Below are 14,577 nucleotides of genomic sequence, written 5' to 3' on the forward strand. Positions count from 1 at the left end.
TCTGTCGGTCTGGTTGCAGCAGGATTATTCCCAGGCCTCTTCCTCCTGCTTCCGGACCCCCTCCGTGGCGCTTGGGCTCCCGACGACGGCCTCCGCCTCCACCAGCTCTGCCGAAGCCTCGCCGACGCGTTTCACGTTGCCGCGCCCTCCGCCCCGGACCCCTTATACCGCCGGCTCAGTCCTTCCCCGCCGCGAAAGTGAGCGCAGAGCAGCCCCTAGCGCCAGCTCCCGGCGGCGGCGGCGGCGGCGGGGGGGGGGACAGCACGGGGACAGCGTGAAACCCGCCCCGAGGGGCCGCCCCCACGGGCTCCGCCCGACGCGGCGGCGGGGGCCGCGCCGCCTCCCCCCGCCGAGGGCGGGCGCCGGCCCACGGGTGCCCGGGCGGCGCCGCCGCCCCGCCGCTGCCTCCGCCCCGCGCCGGCAGATGTGGCGGCAGGTGGCTCCCCCGCGGGGCGGCGGCGGCCGGGGCGCCCGGCACCGTTAACCGCGCACGGCCGCCTGCGGAGAGCGCCTCGACCACGTCGGCAGCCGCCCTGCGCAGGTACGGGTTAACGCGCTCCTGATGCGCTGCGGGCACATAAGCCCGGCTGTACGGCCTGGAAGCGTTTCGGTGAAACGCTTGGAGAAACAGCAGTTTCCAGCGAGCTCCAACGGAGGTGGGAGAAGGGGGGCGGGCTGCTCGCTGGCGGAGGCGGTAGGGGTCGAACGGGGGCCGAGGTGAGCTCCCGCGTCGGCCTGCGCTTTCGGTTAACCGCCCCTGGCGTCCGAGCTGCTCGGAGGTGCTGACCGAGAATTGACGTTTAGTTACTCGGTAGAATGGGAAATTCCAGTTGGTTTTTTTTTCACCTCGGCGGAATAACCGGGGGCTGCGGCTGGGCCCGAGCGCTCGGCTCGACGCCCGTCCCGCCCGCGCCCTCGCGTGCTTCCCCGGCCTGCGACGCCTCCGTCCCGGCTGCGCGCGAGCCCGGCGCTTCCTGCCTCGCGGCGCTGAACCCGTGCCGGCCTGTACGCTTCGTAGACGCGCCTCGGCCCCACCACGTTCCCTGTGAAAACCCCCTTGCGGCTCCCGGCAAACGCTGGCTGCGCAGCCTGGTTATTCGCCGTCCTCCGCCTAGACCTCTCCACGTAAGACGGGCACGGTTGGTGATGAAGCTTTGAGTCATATCCCCCTCCGTATGGGATATCTTTATTTTTAAGCTGTTCTGCCTGGTCCAGACAAAAGTTAAGTTATGGTATCGCTGCATCATAATTGGCGTTGTCTTTTGCTAACGGCTAGGTCTGCTAACAAAGTTTTACTTTCACCAGCGAATTGGTTTGAGCATAGTTAACTGCGGCTCGGGGCTCCCTATGGCGTGCCAGAATGTTTCTTTGCTGTTCTTGTGCAGGTTTATTAGAATTGCTGTCGCCAGATTTTCTGTCCTCTTCTGCTTTGATCCCAGGAAACCTTTGATCATCCGAGTCTCTGGACAAATCTTACGGAGAGACTGCTAAGTCATATCTCACTCTGTCCTCACGGAGACCCGGTTTGCCCTAAAAAAAGGGAGGGACTTCCTAACAATCTGCTTGTTATCTTCTAAAAACAAGCACCCGGCGGTCACCTTGCTTTGAATAGCAGTGTGGCTACGTTAGCAGGTCTCCTTCGATGCATTCACGAATCAGCGTTTATTGATGGTAAATACTTGGCTCACGTAACTATTGTATCACCCTGTTACGTATATGTGGCTTTATAACCTCAGAAGGTATTTAAGAGAAGATTGCTTATATGGGAAAAGTTAAGGGCAGAGCATTCCTTGGAAAGCTGCCTTTTTCGATCTTCACATCAGTAAAACTCAGTACAGGTCTAGGGTTGCTGTCGTTCCCTAGGGAACGAAGCAAAACTTGCAAGTGCGGTGCATGCAGGAAGCCTTCCTTGAGGATCCTGCGTGCGCGGGCGAGTGTGAGAGGGACGTTATCTAAATTGTCAGTAAACAAATCTCAGGGGAGTGACCTCTGCCGTTGAAATGACAAGTAGTTTGTGAATTGGAAGGAGGTATTCTGGTAGACGTGGATGCTGCTGAAGTACGGTTCAGTTAGATGCTTGATTTAGAAATCAGTTTCTTTAGTAGTGATGTTTGTCTCATTAATTTTGTGCTGTCCTGCCTCTGGACGTACCTGACAATGAAATGGATGCATTTACTTCATTCAAATACTCTAAACGAACCGTAGAGCTTTAATGAGATGTTTAATAGGAGAAATGTTTTAGTGACTAGTTAATAATTGCACGTGTAGATTTCCTGAGGGAAGGGGATTTTCAGGGGGATGCGAATTCCTCAGGAAATGCTGAGAATCAAAACGCGCAAACTTTTATATCAAAAACCTGGACAGTGATTAGCTTACATTTGTCTTTTAGGAAGACGCTTTCTTGCAGTCAGCAACCTCCTGTGTCGCTAGTCCGTGTCCGTGGATGAACAGGAGGTGAAGCAAACCTAGAGAGCAACATCAGGTACCTGTTGATGAACATCAAAACACAGGTTAAACAACCTTATTAATGCTCAGTCTCTTCATTTTATTATTATGCATCTTATTCTCTAGAATCCTGAGTTAATGATGGGCTAAGAAGTTGCATTCTAAACCTCGCAGTTTAGGAGATTGTCTTGTGTGGAAAGTGGCAATGGAAAAGGAGGTTATAATTTATTCGTTAGTAGATGATAGTCTGCTGAAACTAGATTGCTGTTACCTTCATGAAGAGAACAGAATCTCTCATGTGTTTTTTTTTTTTCCTATACCTTGTTGTCATGTTAAAGGAGGTGAGTTATGAAAGAGGAAGAATGGTTTTTTCCCAAACCCGTGCTCCTGTGAGGAGGAGGAGGACCTTTCTGGTACAGTGCAGACGGATGTCCTTACCCAAAACGCCTTCTGTGGGACCATGATTCTGGTGTACTTGACGGATGAGAAGGCAGTGTAAACAGTAGGATTTCTAGTCTTTCTACTCTGCGCTTTGTTGAGTCGTTGCTTTTATAACGTCGGTTTATGGTTAATCCATCCTGTACGCTGCTTGAAGATTGGCCGTGAAAGCATTCTAGTTGGTGTTGCTGTGCGTTTTTTCTGTGCGGGAAAGGGAACTGGAAGATAAGCGGTAAATGCACAACGTAATACGTGGATAGATACGTGCGTATCAGGTAGATGTGTGGCTGGCAGGGCAGAGCGTGATGCAGCGGGCAGGAAAACTTCCGCTTGTGTTTTCTTTGTCCAGTGAGAAAGCTAGATTTGTACGTTTTGCAGGAAGTGACAGAGCTACACAGAGAGCCTGTAAGATGCCTGAAGCTCCTGTCACTGTATGCAGCCGGGTCTGATCTGCTTTTGCAGTTGAAGGTGATTAAAAGACTCCGGAGCTTTGTTGTGAGCAGTAGCCGGGGTATTGCCGTAGCGCACGCGGGCCAATGAGAGCAGGGATTTCAGGGCACGCTTCTGCGGATGGCCTATTGCCGTTGAATGGGTGGAACAGCAGCCACCCAAATTCACACAGCAAATAACATTTTGCTGCAAAAGCGTGGCGGAGCCAATCGAGCACCGCGCTGCGCAGCCAATGCGCACTGGCCTTTTATCCAGCCACTGGCAGGGGCTCCGTCACGGTAGGACCTTGGTACAGCTCTGCAAACTGCATTCCTTCAGATACAGTCCTCTTTGAGCTTGCCTGTCAGCACAGTACTCATCCTTGTTGTGACTCATTTCCCAGTAATAACAATGCCATTGTAAATTATCTGTGCGATGCAGGGGAGCTGCATGCCTTTGCTGGCCACGTGATCATCTGCAGCTGGTGGGGAGAGCGCCTAAATAATTTAGGTCTTGTTTCCTATTTAGCATTGCCACGGCTGCCTATCCAGCAGACCTGCTTACGAGAGCCAGAGGGATGGTGGTAGTTACAGGGCAGAACAAAGTGAGTGGAAACCCGGATGATGCCATGTCGAGCTCAGATGCAGAGGATGATTTCCAAGAGCCAGCCACTCCTACCGCAACCCAGGCAGGACAGTCGCTACCTCTGCTGCCTCAGCAGGTAAGAGCTCCGTGGTGTTGTTCCTCTGATAAGATGCAGTTGTTGCACCACGTACTGCTCAGGTGCCAAAGGATTCGGGATTTCTTTGTTGGAGTATTCATGGGTATCCAGTTCAATTTCCATTACTAGCTGAATTGCCCCAGTTCCTTGTATTCTTAGTATTCTTTTATTGTTATTCTTAGTATGCCTTCAGTACTAAGTTCCATGTATTTTACTTCGGTAGCCTAAGCTAGACGTATACAGCAAGTGTTTGTTCTGGTACTGAAGCATCTTAAGGTGTGGTATTAAGATTTTAGGCCTGCTATAAGCCTACTGTAATTACAGAATCACTCTTTTTCAACATGCACGCTAGTGCGTAAAGGGACCAGTGGAGCAGCAACTGAGCGTAAGTCAGTAAGGTGTTAATCCCTTGAACCTCACTGTTTTTTGGCAACAGGCCGGGAAAGAGGCATTTGTTGGAGCAAATTATGTCACAGTGGCAAAAATTATCTAGAAGTGTCAAGGTGAACAAACTTAAGCTATAAAATGACTGTGCTTCTTCTGTAACTGTTGCTGCCTCTGCTGGTGTTGCGTCATTCAGGTTGGGAGCTTCTCTGCCTTCTCAAATCGTCTTGTCGCAATTTCAGTCAGGCTTTTACTGTTATTTTTGGAGAGGGAAAAACAAAACATTGGCAGACTCTTCTCTTTGGCACTGCCATTCCTCTGACTCCCTTACCAGTCTTAGCAAAAGTACTGCTGAGATTGCCTTCTGTGCCTGCCCTGTTTCCACCCCTCCTAGTCTTTCCAGCCTTTCTGCATTTGCTTCAGAAACATTGTCTCCAGATAAGCACAATCTTGCATACTGTGCTCACTTCTTTCTGTCAAATGCTGTCGTCTGGTTTCAAACTAATAAAAAACCTCAAACATCAAGACATGTGAAGGCTCTTTGGTTAATGCTTCATTTTACACAGCAGCCCTATAATTGAGTGAATTTCCGTGTTTTCGGAAGATCTGCTGGTCGATTGTTCCTCTGCTTTTAATGAAGGCTACTAACCATGCCTTGTTGCTAAATCTCATTTGTAATTTTATCCTATGCCTTCTGGAAGTGCTAATCATGTTGGCCTATACGTGTTTGCGAAGCACTGCAACAGGCTCATTTCTGATGATGTGATTACTTTTTCAGTTTCCGGAAGTTGTTCCGCTAAACGTAGGAGGCATGTGTTTCACAACAAGACTGTCAACGCTGAGACGTTATGAGGACACAATGTTGGCGGCTATGTTCAGCGGAAGACACTATATTCCCACAGATGCTGAAGGCAGATACTTTATTGACAGAGATGGAACTTACTTTGGGTAGGTGCAGTGTCCTCGGTAGTATGCTTTCAAAGTGGTTACTGAAGAAAACGTTTTCCTTTAAAAAGGAATTTACCTTTTTTCTTCTTCTAGTTAAATCATGTTTGTGTGGTAGCTTTTATGAAAACTTGACTGATTTGCATCCGTGCCTTCAAAATATCTCAAAGGGAAAATCAGTTACAGTATATCACAGTTGAAAAACTATTTATTTCATTCCTAATGGCGTAAGCTTTATCACGGGGAAAGAGAGACAAGCTGTGTTTTGAATCTGTGCACTGTCTCCTCTAGAGTATCCTTAAAAGGTATCAAGTTGTTTTGCTGTTTTTAAGAAAGGACATATTTAACATTACTTTTCATAGGAAGCTGTTTTGTATGTCATTGCTTTTTTGTTAACATTAACAGTATTTATGGGAAAGAGGGAATGGAAGGGATGCATCTAGGCTTCTTTGCAAACTTTGTTCTTCCAATTGTTAGTTTTTAGTGTTTAATGGAACGTTGATGGATGTCAGTTCAAGTTCAGTTGTGCAGTTGTATGTGTTAAGAAAATAGATTGTCCAGAAATCATCTAATTTGGAAGCCTGACTTTGATTTGAAGTAGTCTCTCCTGCTAAAATCATAATCATTAGAGGAGTACTTTGATAAATTCCCATTTTATTAGAATCTTTTTCACATTGTGTCTTTTAGTCGTATTTTCAGTTGTCTAGAATTCATATCGTATATTTGAATTTAGTTAAATGTACGTTCTGCTGAACAGTTTAACACCTCTTGCTGTGTAATACAACTCACTTTGAACAGTTAATCTCACTCGTACATACTGATTTTCTCTGAAGAGAATTTGTGATGAGAAGTTTTGTTTGGCTTTAATTACTGCATTTCTGAAATGATGTTTATATAAAAAATTGAGTGCTAACTCAAAATCCGTGCTTCCAGTGGGTTTTAACTTTCCAAGAAGAGAAGTTCATCAAAATATGTATGCTTTTTGGTAAGTGAATTACTTAACCTCTGGAGCACTGCGAAAATAAATTATATTAAAATGTAACTGGAAGAAAAGCACAAGACTTGAAGAATTTCTTTTAAATTATTTTTGCTGGCAGTGCCATGTTCCTTCATCTTCAGGACTCCTTCTGAAGCTTTCGAGTACACGTGTAGCTTTCTTTTTATTTTCAATTAAATTAATCGTGGTCCTACTAATACTCTATTTGACTTGGTGTGAGTTTGCTAGAATAGGTATGCATCATGTCCTGTAATGTTTATAGGTTAAGGTCTTCACCCAAAGGACACTTTACATACCACTTTTATTTCTTTTTTGTTTTTTCCCTTTTAGAGGTTCCCTTAATCTCTTCAACTGAGGAGGACTGCATTATTTTCAAAGCTCATTCAGATTGTACCTTAATCTGGAGCAGAAATAGATTAAACCACTATATGTATTTGAAAATAATTGTGTCTTTACATTTGGAAATTTGGAAGTGCCAGCTGCTTTGTTGGAAAATCAATTCACTCGTGATGTTATCAGTCTGAATCCAAAATATAACAGGAATCTAGAGCCAAGTTACCTCTTGGTATATTTGTTGATATTATAATGAAAGTTGCTGTAATGTTTGTTTTACTCGATAAGGTCAGTAATAGATTTTGTTGGTTAATGCTCAGAAAGTGATTTATTTCCCTGTTAAAAATCTTATAACTTAAATGGTTCCAGAACTACATCACAAGGAAATGATCTTTTTTTTTTTTTTTAAGTTATATAAGAATACGTGGCCCCGATCCTATGATGAGAACACGTTTTTTTGTAAATAACACCATCCGTTCAGTTAGGATCCTGGATCTGGGTGGGATAAAAGGTCTTTGCGTATAATTCTCCAGGCAAATCAAAACAGTTTAGTTTGTCACAGACATGAGTTTGAAATACAGTGACTTCAGTCTTTCCCATGGAAGATTATCTGTGTTCTATTTCTAGTGGTTACTCTGCCTTGAGCTTTCTTATTAAAAATGTTTTGGTGGGTGGGTTTTTTTTTTTTTTTTTTGAAATAAGTTCTGACGTTATCAGAGTCACGGTGAGAATGTCTTGAATTGGAGACTTGACAGGAACAAATGCTTTAAGAATACATGCTGGCAATATAGTTTGCAATTCTCTCGGTTACTGTCTAATGTTAAGGATATATATCTGAAGAGAGTAAACAATGAATATGCAGTATTTTCTGTGCTTCCCCACCTGCAACAGTTTTTGGAGAAACTTTATGCTTAGTAGTATTTTTCCCCTTTTGTTTAGAGACATACTTAACTTTCTGCGATCTGGTGACCTGCCACCAAGAGAACGAGTGAGGTCAGTTTACAAGGAAGCTCAGTATTATTCCATAGGACCGCTGCTAGACAGTCTAGAGGATGTCCAGCCCCTTAAAGGAGAAAAAGTTAGACAAGCTTTCCTCGGCCTAATGCCATATTACAAAGGTAAATAAATTAAGTAGTATTAATTGTATTTCTTGTAGCATGACTCGAGTAATATAAATAGTGCTTCCAGCACCACTTTCAGCTTTCAAACAAATGTCGTGGTATTTAAGAAGTTTCTTTCTTACTCACCTTTCATGTGCTAACTCTTTAGATCTCTGAGGTCTCCGGGTCAGATTTGTTCTTGCTGTGTCTGAGGATGTGAATTTTTACACTGTATTAAAGGGACTAGGATCTGGGCTATAACATGCAAGGCTGCTTATTGAATAGGAAAGTTTCTCTGTCTCTGCATTTGTTCTGTTCAGACCTGCAACTGAATAAATTTGGGCATATAGTAAGAACATCAAGTTCACAAGATAGCTGAAATGGATTTCGTTATTACAGATTGTGTCTGGCTGCGTGCAGCTTCCCGTTGCTGCTTCCGTTGTATTAAGAATGGCTTGTTAAACGCTGCAGCAACTTTTTATGTGAACGAATTGCGTTTGTTTTCTCTTACAAGGTGCTTCGTTGTTATTTTCAACGTTTATTGTTTTTTAGATCATTTGGAACGGATAATCGAAATAGCAAAGCTTAGAGCTATGCAAAGAAAAGCGAGATTTGCAAAACTGAAGGTTTGTGTCTTCAAAGAAGAGATGCCCATCACTCCCTATGAATGCCCACATTTCAACTCTTTACGTTTTGAAAGAAGTGAAAGTGAGACAAAGCTGTTTGAACATCATTGCGAAGTAGATGTATCTTTTGGCCCCTGGGAGGCTGTGGCTGATGTGTATGATCTACTGCACTGTATTGTGACAGACCTGTCTGATAGAGGGATAACTGTGGATCATCAGTGCATTGGCGTGTGTGATAAACACCTGATAAATCACTATTACTGCAAGCGTCCTATTTATGAATTCAAGATTACCTGGTGGTGAGTTGTTTTGTGCAGAATGGTGCAGGGGGAAAAAAAAGACTTCTGGATGACAATTGCTGTTAATATTTCTGCAACGTGTCTCTGGAAACGCATTGCTGCTAACGTACGTATTGGAATCAGTCTGCTGAAGCGTTGGCTAATGCTTAGCTGCTCAGCAAATGGGAACCTGTTACAGAGCAAGATCTGGAAAACCAGCCTGAAACAAGACTAGTTGGCTCAGGTACCTTAACGAGGCACAAAACAAAATCACCTCATGGAAATTATACGGAGAGGAGCGTCTGACACCTTTTAAAAGGTGCCGCTTACCATGTGGCTTTAGTATCATAAGTCTGCAAAATGGGTATTACAGATCTCACCTGCGTTATTATAAAGCCATGGGTGCTAATAATGCTGACGTAATGTGGTTTAATTTTACCCACTCAGAAATATTTTAGTCACTGCTTAAACTTGCCACTTCATAAAGTTGAGTGAGTAACACCCAGCACGGAGATTCTGGAAATGTAATTTTGAAATAATAGACCATTTTTTGGAAAAAGGCTTATATATTACTCTTTGTTGTGATTATTAAGCTATATTTCTTTTTTAATTAGGAATCTGCATTGTGAATTATAATGTTATATTTCAATTGTTTCCATTCTTATAAAAAGGAATAGCAGATTTGGAATATATTCCTTAATGCTTTTAGGAGTAATTACTGTTCACAAAAGACTTGTGCCTGTTTTTAGCCTTAGAAATTCTAAATGTTTACAGTATCTACAAAAAAGAAGCTCTGTAGAATCAGGTCATTGGCAAAGGCTTGTGGTGAATGAGAAAACCCTGTATGTATGTCCCTATTACCAAAATAAGAGGAATATTTAATGCGTATTATTTTGTTACTGGCTCTTTTTACATTTGGTGATACTAAACTTTGTTCTAGAGTTCGAGTTGAATGAGGATACTAGATAAGCGCTTCCTTCGCTTCCCCTTCTTCAGAAAATTAAGTCTCTTTCTTAATGTTTTTGTTGACTTTTCCTGGTGTTATTATCAGGAAGTATTTCTTTTCAACCTTCATATTTAAATGTTTCTCCAGTTTTCAGCCCTGTGTCTGGGCAGTAAGGTCTCTCCAGGCTGAAAGGGACAGCCAGTGGAGAATCGTATTCCTTTTCAAAAGGCAGTTGTCGCGCTTCTGACCTTAGTAAACATCTCCTAACTTGAATAGTTTACATCTAAAATGAAAAGATAGATATGAGCATCTGAAGATATTACTGTTTTATGGGGTGCAGAAAACTCAGATATTTTCAAAATACTCCACTTGAAGTGAACTTGAAATAATCTTGGGGAAGGAGGGAAAGTAAATGTTATGTTTTGATATTGCATTCCATTGGATTAATTAGTCCAAGAAGCTTGCTTAATTAAACTGCTGACCAATACAGTTTAAGAAACATGTATTAATAATGATAATCAAAATTCTCAGTAAACTGAGGTAGTTTTTAGAATTGTCTTGCAAAAGTATTTTACGGAAGATAACTGTTTGCGTTGATTAACCTTCATACTTTTATGTTTTTAATTTAGGATCTTTTTAGTAAACTGTTTTTCTGAGGTGGGGACACATACCTCTAATTATCCATTTTCAAATGTCTTATAATAGAGGATCATTGTCAAGTGCTGAGTTTCAGATCCAGAGCTTAGATTTTGAACTGAGAGGAGGGAAGGGAAATAACAGTTGCCTGTATTACGATTTTTCGTTAAAAGTTGGTTGAAACTATTTTCTTAAATATTGGCCTTTGCACGTTACTCCTATAAGTCACTGCACTTGTATTTGACAACCTGAAACAAGAACTGAAATTAATAACATTTCCCTAAAGTGAGAGGAAGCTTGCGTGTGTTCTTCACTTTTGTGCTGGCTTCTTTTTCCAGGGAATCTTACATTGTAAGCCACACTTTCTAATAAAATGGCATAAGATCTTAAAGCTGAGGCTTAGAAAGCGTTGGCTGCATGGACTCCTGAGAGTACAAGTTCAAGGTCTTCAGTGTCAGTTTATTTAGAGGCTACAGCGAGAACTGCAATTTTGCTTGGTTATGGAGTGCTTTTTGCCGTTTCCCATATAAGTATAACTCTGGTTTGAATATCAGCACTACTTACAGAAATGGAACACAGTTTGACTTTGTCTTTTTGGGTTTGGCTTTAATAATTTTTCAGCCGTTCTCCTAGAGAAGCTACACTAGCAAAATTGCTGTTTCCGATCACGTTTGCAATTTCTTAACATTCATGCACTGATATTTTATAACTTTTTCCTGTTTATTACTTAAAAACCAAAACAAGTAAGGAAGAATATCTAATCCAAAAGATGAAAATTAAAATCTTGGCCTGTATCAGTTGCATCTTAATTGAAACTTTCATTCTTCAGATTCTCCAGAAGACAGGAAACATTAAGTGCAATATTAAAAAAGAAAACACAGATGTGAGCCAACAGGCTTTCATTAAACACATACAGTCTGTGTCTTGTGATTTGTGCAAGTTAACAATATTGTTATTGACTACACTTGTTTTAAGCAGTCTTTGTTTACAGTGATTTAGATGATATTGCCTAATATGTATTCGTTTTTTGACAGAAACAGAAGAGTTGTGCAGGAGGATGTCAGGGGAATATAATAACTGGTTTATGTAACATTATTGACTTATCTTTTCTTGGCATATAGCATAATTTTTGAAATTCTTCGTTTGCAACGAAAATGTGAGTAGCTGATTACTAAATCCATGTTTAAGATGATTGATGTTTTTGTATATCATGAATGCTATATGATTGTCTAATTAAACTAAATGCTTATGTAATACTGCTTTTTTTTTTCTTTACTTTGGTATGTTTCTTCATGTCTACTTAGGCCAGAGACTTGCTAGAACATTCCTACCTATTTCTCTATGCTGCTCTTATTTGATTTTTCCACAACTTTAATATCTACATAACTGCTTTTCCACCACCACCCCTAAATCCTGTGCGAGCTGATACCATGCTCTTGGACAAATTGGTCATGCAGTAAATGGTTTCATGTCATCAGTATAATTTTGATATGACTGTTGTGTACAGATTATCGAAAAGACAATACATGTCAGTCCATTTAGCTTATTCAACTTGAAGGAGAGATACTTCTCAGTTAGCTTTCTGGGACAGGATGCATGCCATTTTTGGTTCCTAAATGATGTACAGAAACATGCATATAATAAGCAACTCCCCCCCCCCCGATTCCCCCCAAATAAAAATTCTCAAATATTTTCAAAGCACAAATTGCATATCTGGATTGCAGTGATTTCTCTGCGTTTTTTTTTTTTTTTTTGAATAACGGGGTAATGGTGGGACAGTTGAGGGGTAATTATTTGAAAAGTAGAACCGTTGGCTGTTTTTAGGTTGCTGCATGTCTAAACAGTTAACAAGACTCGTCTTGTAATGTCCCCTGTGTATGTAGTGGTTTTTAACATGGAGCGAAAAGAGATCCTTTTATCAGCTCTGACATTAAGTGACTTGGCCAGTTTCACTGCACATTAAGCATGTTTTTGCATTGGTTTGGCATTTGTAAAATGAGGATACCTACTCATTTTTGTAAAGCACTCAAGAAATGACATGAGAAGATCTTTATGTGCAGTGCTGTGTGTTCAACGTGTATGTAATGTGTCCACTTAATGACTGTTGATTTCAAGAGTTACAAGAAAGGGCAACATTAGCTTTTCAACTTGGTGTGAGCTTCTTAACTTGAATACCACAATACTCTATACAGTGATCTGAGGTACTCGTTCCTGACTCTGCATTCTTGGAGGAGAGTGAAGGTGCTAGCGTCGTTTATCTGACAAGCCTTTGAGCCATTAGGAGATTCGCTCTTGTCTTCCTGGCGCATGTTTTCTTTTGAGGCTGCTCGATGTTTTTTGCAAGCCCGTTTTAACCCAAACCTGCAATCAGTGATCGGTCTCTGCACTGGTGAGGGGGCTTTTTTTTTTTTTTTTAATTTAGTAATGTATTGACACCTACAATATAGCGTATACGAATACATGAATTTGCTGGTATGGATATTTTTGTGATTTTGTTGTTGTTGTCCCGTTCTGTTACCCCTCCCGACCCCCTTCCCCCAAACTACCATGAGAGTTAAGGGAAAGTTCAGCATCAGGTGTCTGAAAAAGCCTCCTTGTTCTTTAGACACCCCCCCAACCCCGTCTGGTAAAAACACTTATCCCAGAGGTGTTCAATATATGGAAAGGCAAAGGCTATTACAGTTATAGGCGCTCTTACTTAACAATGAGTCCATTGAACGAGTTCGTACTCGATAATCCAACTGCAGCCTCCGTTCCGGCGCTCTGCTTAGATGAGTGTCACTTCAGCAGCGAAACGAAGTAGTCACGGGGTTGGATGTGGTTAGTACAAGTCCTTGAAAGGAAAAGTCAGAGACTTCTAGTTACAGGAGAAATGCACTGATTTGTGTAAGCACGTAATCGGCCTTTACTAAAGGGATTGTTAAAATTCCAGTAAACGCTGAAAGATGTCAAGATTTGCAACTGTTTTAAGTGTTTGCTATGTTAAACAGTAATACGTTCTGAGCCGAGTTGTTTCAATGCATGTATTGCACATCAGGGAAGCTGGCCAGTTCTCTTATTTATGTTTCCCGGTATATCTGTGTTTTTCTTGGTGAATCTTGAAGGCCGCTGAGGCTGCTGATCGCTGCCCCGCAGAAGTGAGTGTTTCAAGCGTATCCTGCGCATTAAGCGTGCGCCGTTTATTGCAAAAATGAAAGTGAGAGGGATTTAGTTCTGCAGTGTGTTTTCCCCAGGGATACTCCTCATCGGCCCCGAAGGAGGACTTCAGTGAGATCCTGCTCCACACCCCCCCCCATTTCCACTTTTCTGATGAAGTGTAAGTGGCAGAAGGAGATCAAGTGTCCGGCCTGAAGATTCGCAGTGAGATAATGACTCTTGAGTGGATTTCCTCTTGGTCCCTGCCCTTTGCTCTAACCCTTAAGAAGCATGGCTCTAAGGGCAGGAAGTTTACTACTACTGTCTGCTGCACCCTCAAATTTGTTTGCAAGGTGAACTGCCAGTCCGTTTTAACCTAAAGGGATTCTCTTTAGTATTACAAGCTAGTGACTGATAGTTGCTAAAGAATCAGTGAAATTCTCAGGACTGACAAAAATATCTGAATAAATTAATAAAAAAATGTATTTCATAATCCCATTAATTTCACTCTTCCATTTCATTTTTTACTAAAGAGTTAAAAAATTAAAACCTTAAGACTTCTTTTTGTTAAACAGAGATACATATTTAGGCTAGGCGCTTGTATTTTACGATTTTGAGGGTCTTGTTGATTGCTTGCTTAAGAGCTGGAGGATAACTGCATGAACTGCCTTCTGTGGTTCTCTCTTTTTTTGTTTTGTGTTTAAAGTTATCAGTATAGTAAATGGTCGTGATTTCCTAAGTCCATGGGGCATTACTGAATTAGCAACCGCTGGGAACCTTCCTGCCCAATTTTATTTTCACTGCTCGTTCTTGTTTATAGATGACCCGGGACGGGTGACCTGATGGGAAAGATGACAGAAGTGCCAACAGGGCAAGTCTCATATCAGAGCTGATCGTTTGTATGGTACAGTGGTTTTTTGGTTTGTTTGTTTTATTTCAACTCTGGTGAGGTGTGAGGCAGAGGAACGTTCATCACCGCTTATCTGTGAGGTCAGTCAGAGGATCCAGTCTTTCTGGAAGCTGGACAGCCCAGCTGTCCTGGCCTGTGTTCATCCATTTCCCCACCTAAGTATTGTGATGTATCAAGTTAGGTGGCCTTGGATTGAACTGGGAAATACAGCAATGACTGGGGAGGTGGCTGCTGGGTCATCCTACTTGAATTTC

The 14,577-nt window shown here is 42.3% G+C and overlaps 1 protein-coding gene across 6 annotated transcripts; it reads left to right on the plus strand.

Annotated features, from left to right (window-relative positions):
* The first annotated feature begins 395 nt into the window (after positions 1-395).
* KCTD7 (potassium channel tetramerization domain containing 7) lies at positions 396-11,532 on the plus strand. 6 transcript variants are annotated; one of them, XM_068909579.1, is made up of 7 exons: positions 429-541; positions 2,390-2,510; positions 2,784-2,947; positions 3,841-4,033; positions 5,196-5,365; positions 7,632-7,810; positions 8,345-11,532. In XM_068909579.1, the coding sequence occupies exons 3-7, from the start codon at positions 2,928-2,930 to the stop codon at positions 8,719-8,721; spliced, it is 939 nt and encodes a 312-aa protein (XP_068765680.1). In that variant the 5' UTR covers positions 429-541; positions 2,390-2,510; positions 2,784-2,927; the 3' UTR covers positions 8,722-11,532. The 6 variants fall into 6 exon arrangements, with proteins under 6 accessions (XP_068765682.1, XP_068765680.1, XP_068765681.1 ...); XM_068909580.1 differs by having other exon boundaries at positions 2,390-2,482; XM_068909581.1 differs by lacking the exons at positions 2,390-2,510; positions 2,784-2,947 and having other exon boundaries at positions 396-541.
* The last annotated feature ends 3,045 nt before the right edge of the window (positions 11,533-14,577 follow it).

The sequence above is a fragment of the Struthio camelus genome, chromosome 16 (genome assembly GCF_040807025.1).
Source record: "Struthio camelus isolate bStrCam1 chromosome 16, bStrCam1.hap1, whole genome shotgun sequence".
NCBI lineage: Eukaryota > Metazoa > Chordata > Aves > Struthioniformes > Struthionidae > Struthio > Struthio camelus.

Coding starts and splice junctions, on each gene's coding strand:
- KCTD7 (XM_009675891.2), top strand. CDS start 3,472: ATGGGTGGAACAGCAGCCACCCAAATTCACACAGCAAATAACATTTTG. Junction 4,034..5,195: donor TACCTCTGCTGCCTCAGCAG/GTAAGAGCTCCG, acceptor TTACTTTTTCAG/TTTCCGGAAGTTGTTCCGCT. Junction 5,366..7,631: donor AGAGATGGAACTTACTTTGG/GTAGGTGCAGTG, acceptor CCTTTTGTTTAG/AGACATACTTAACTTTCTGC.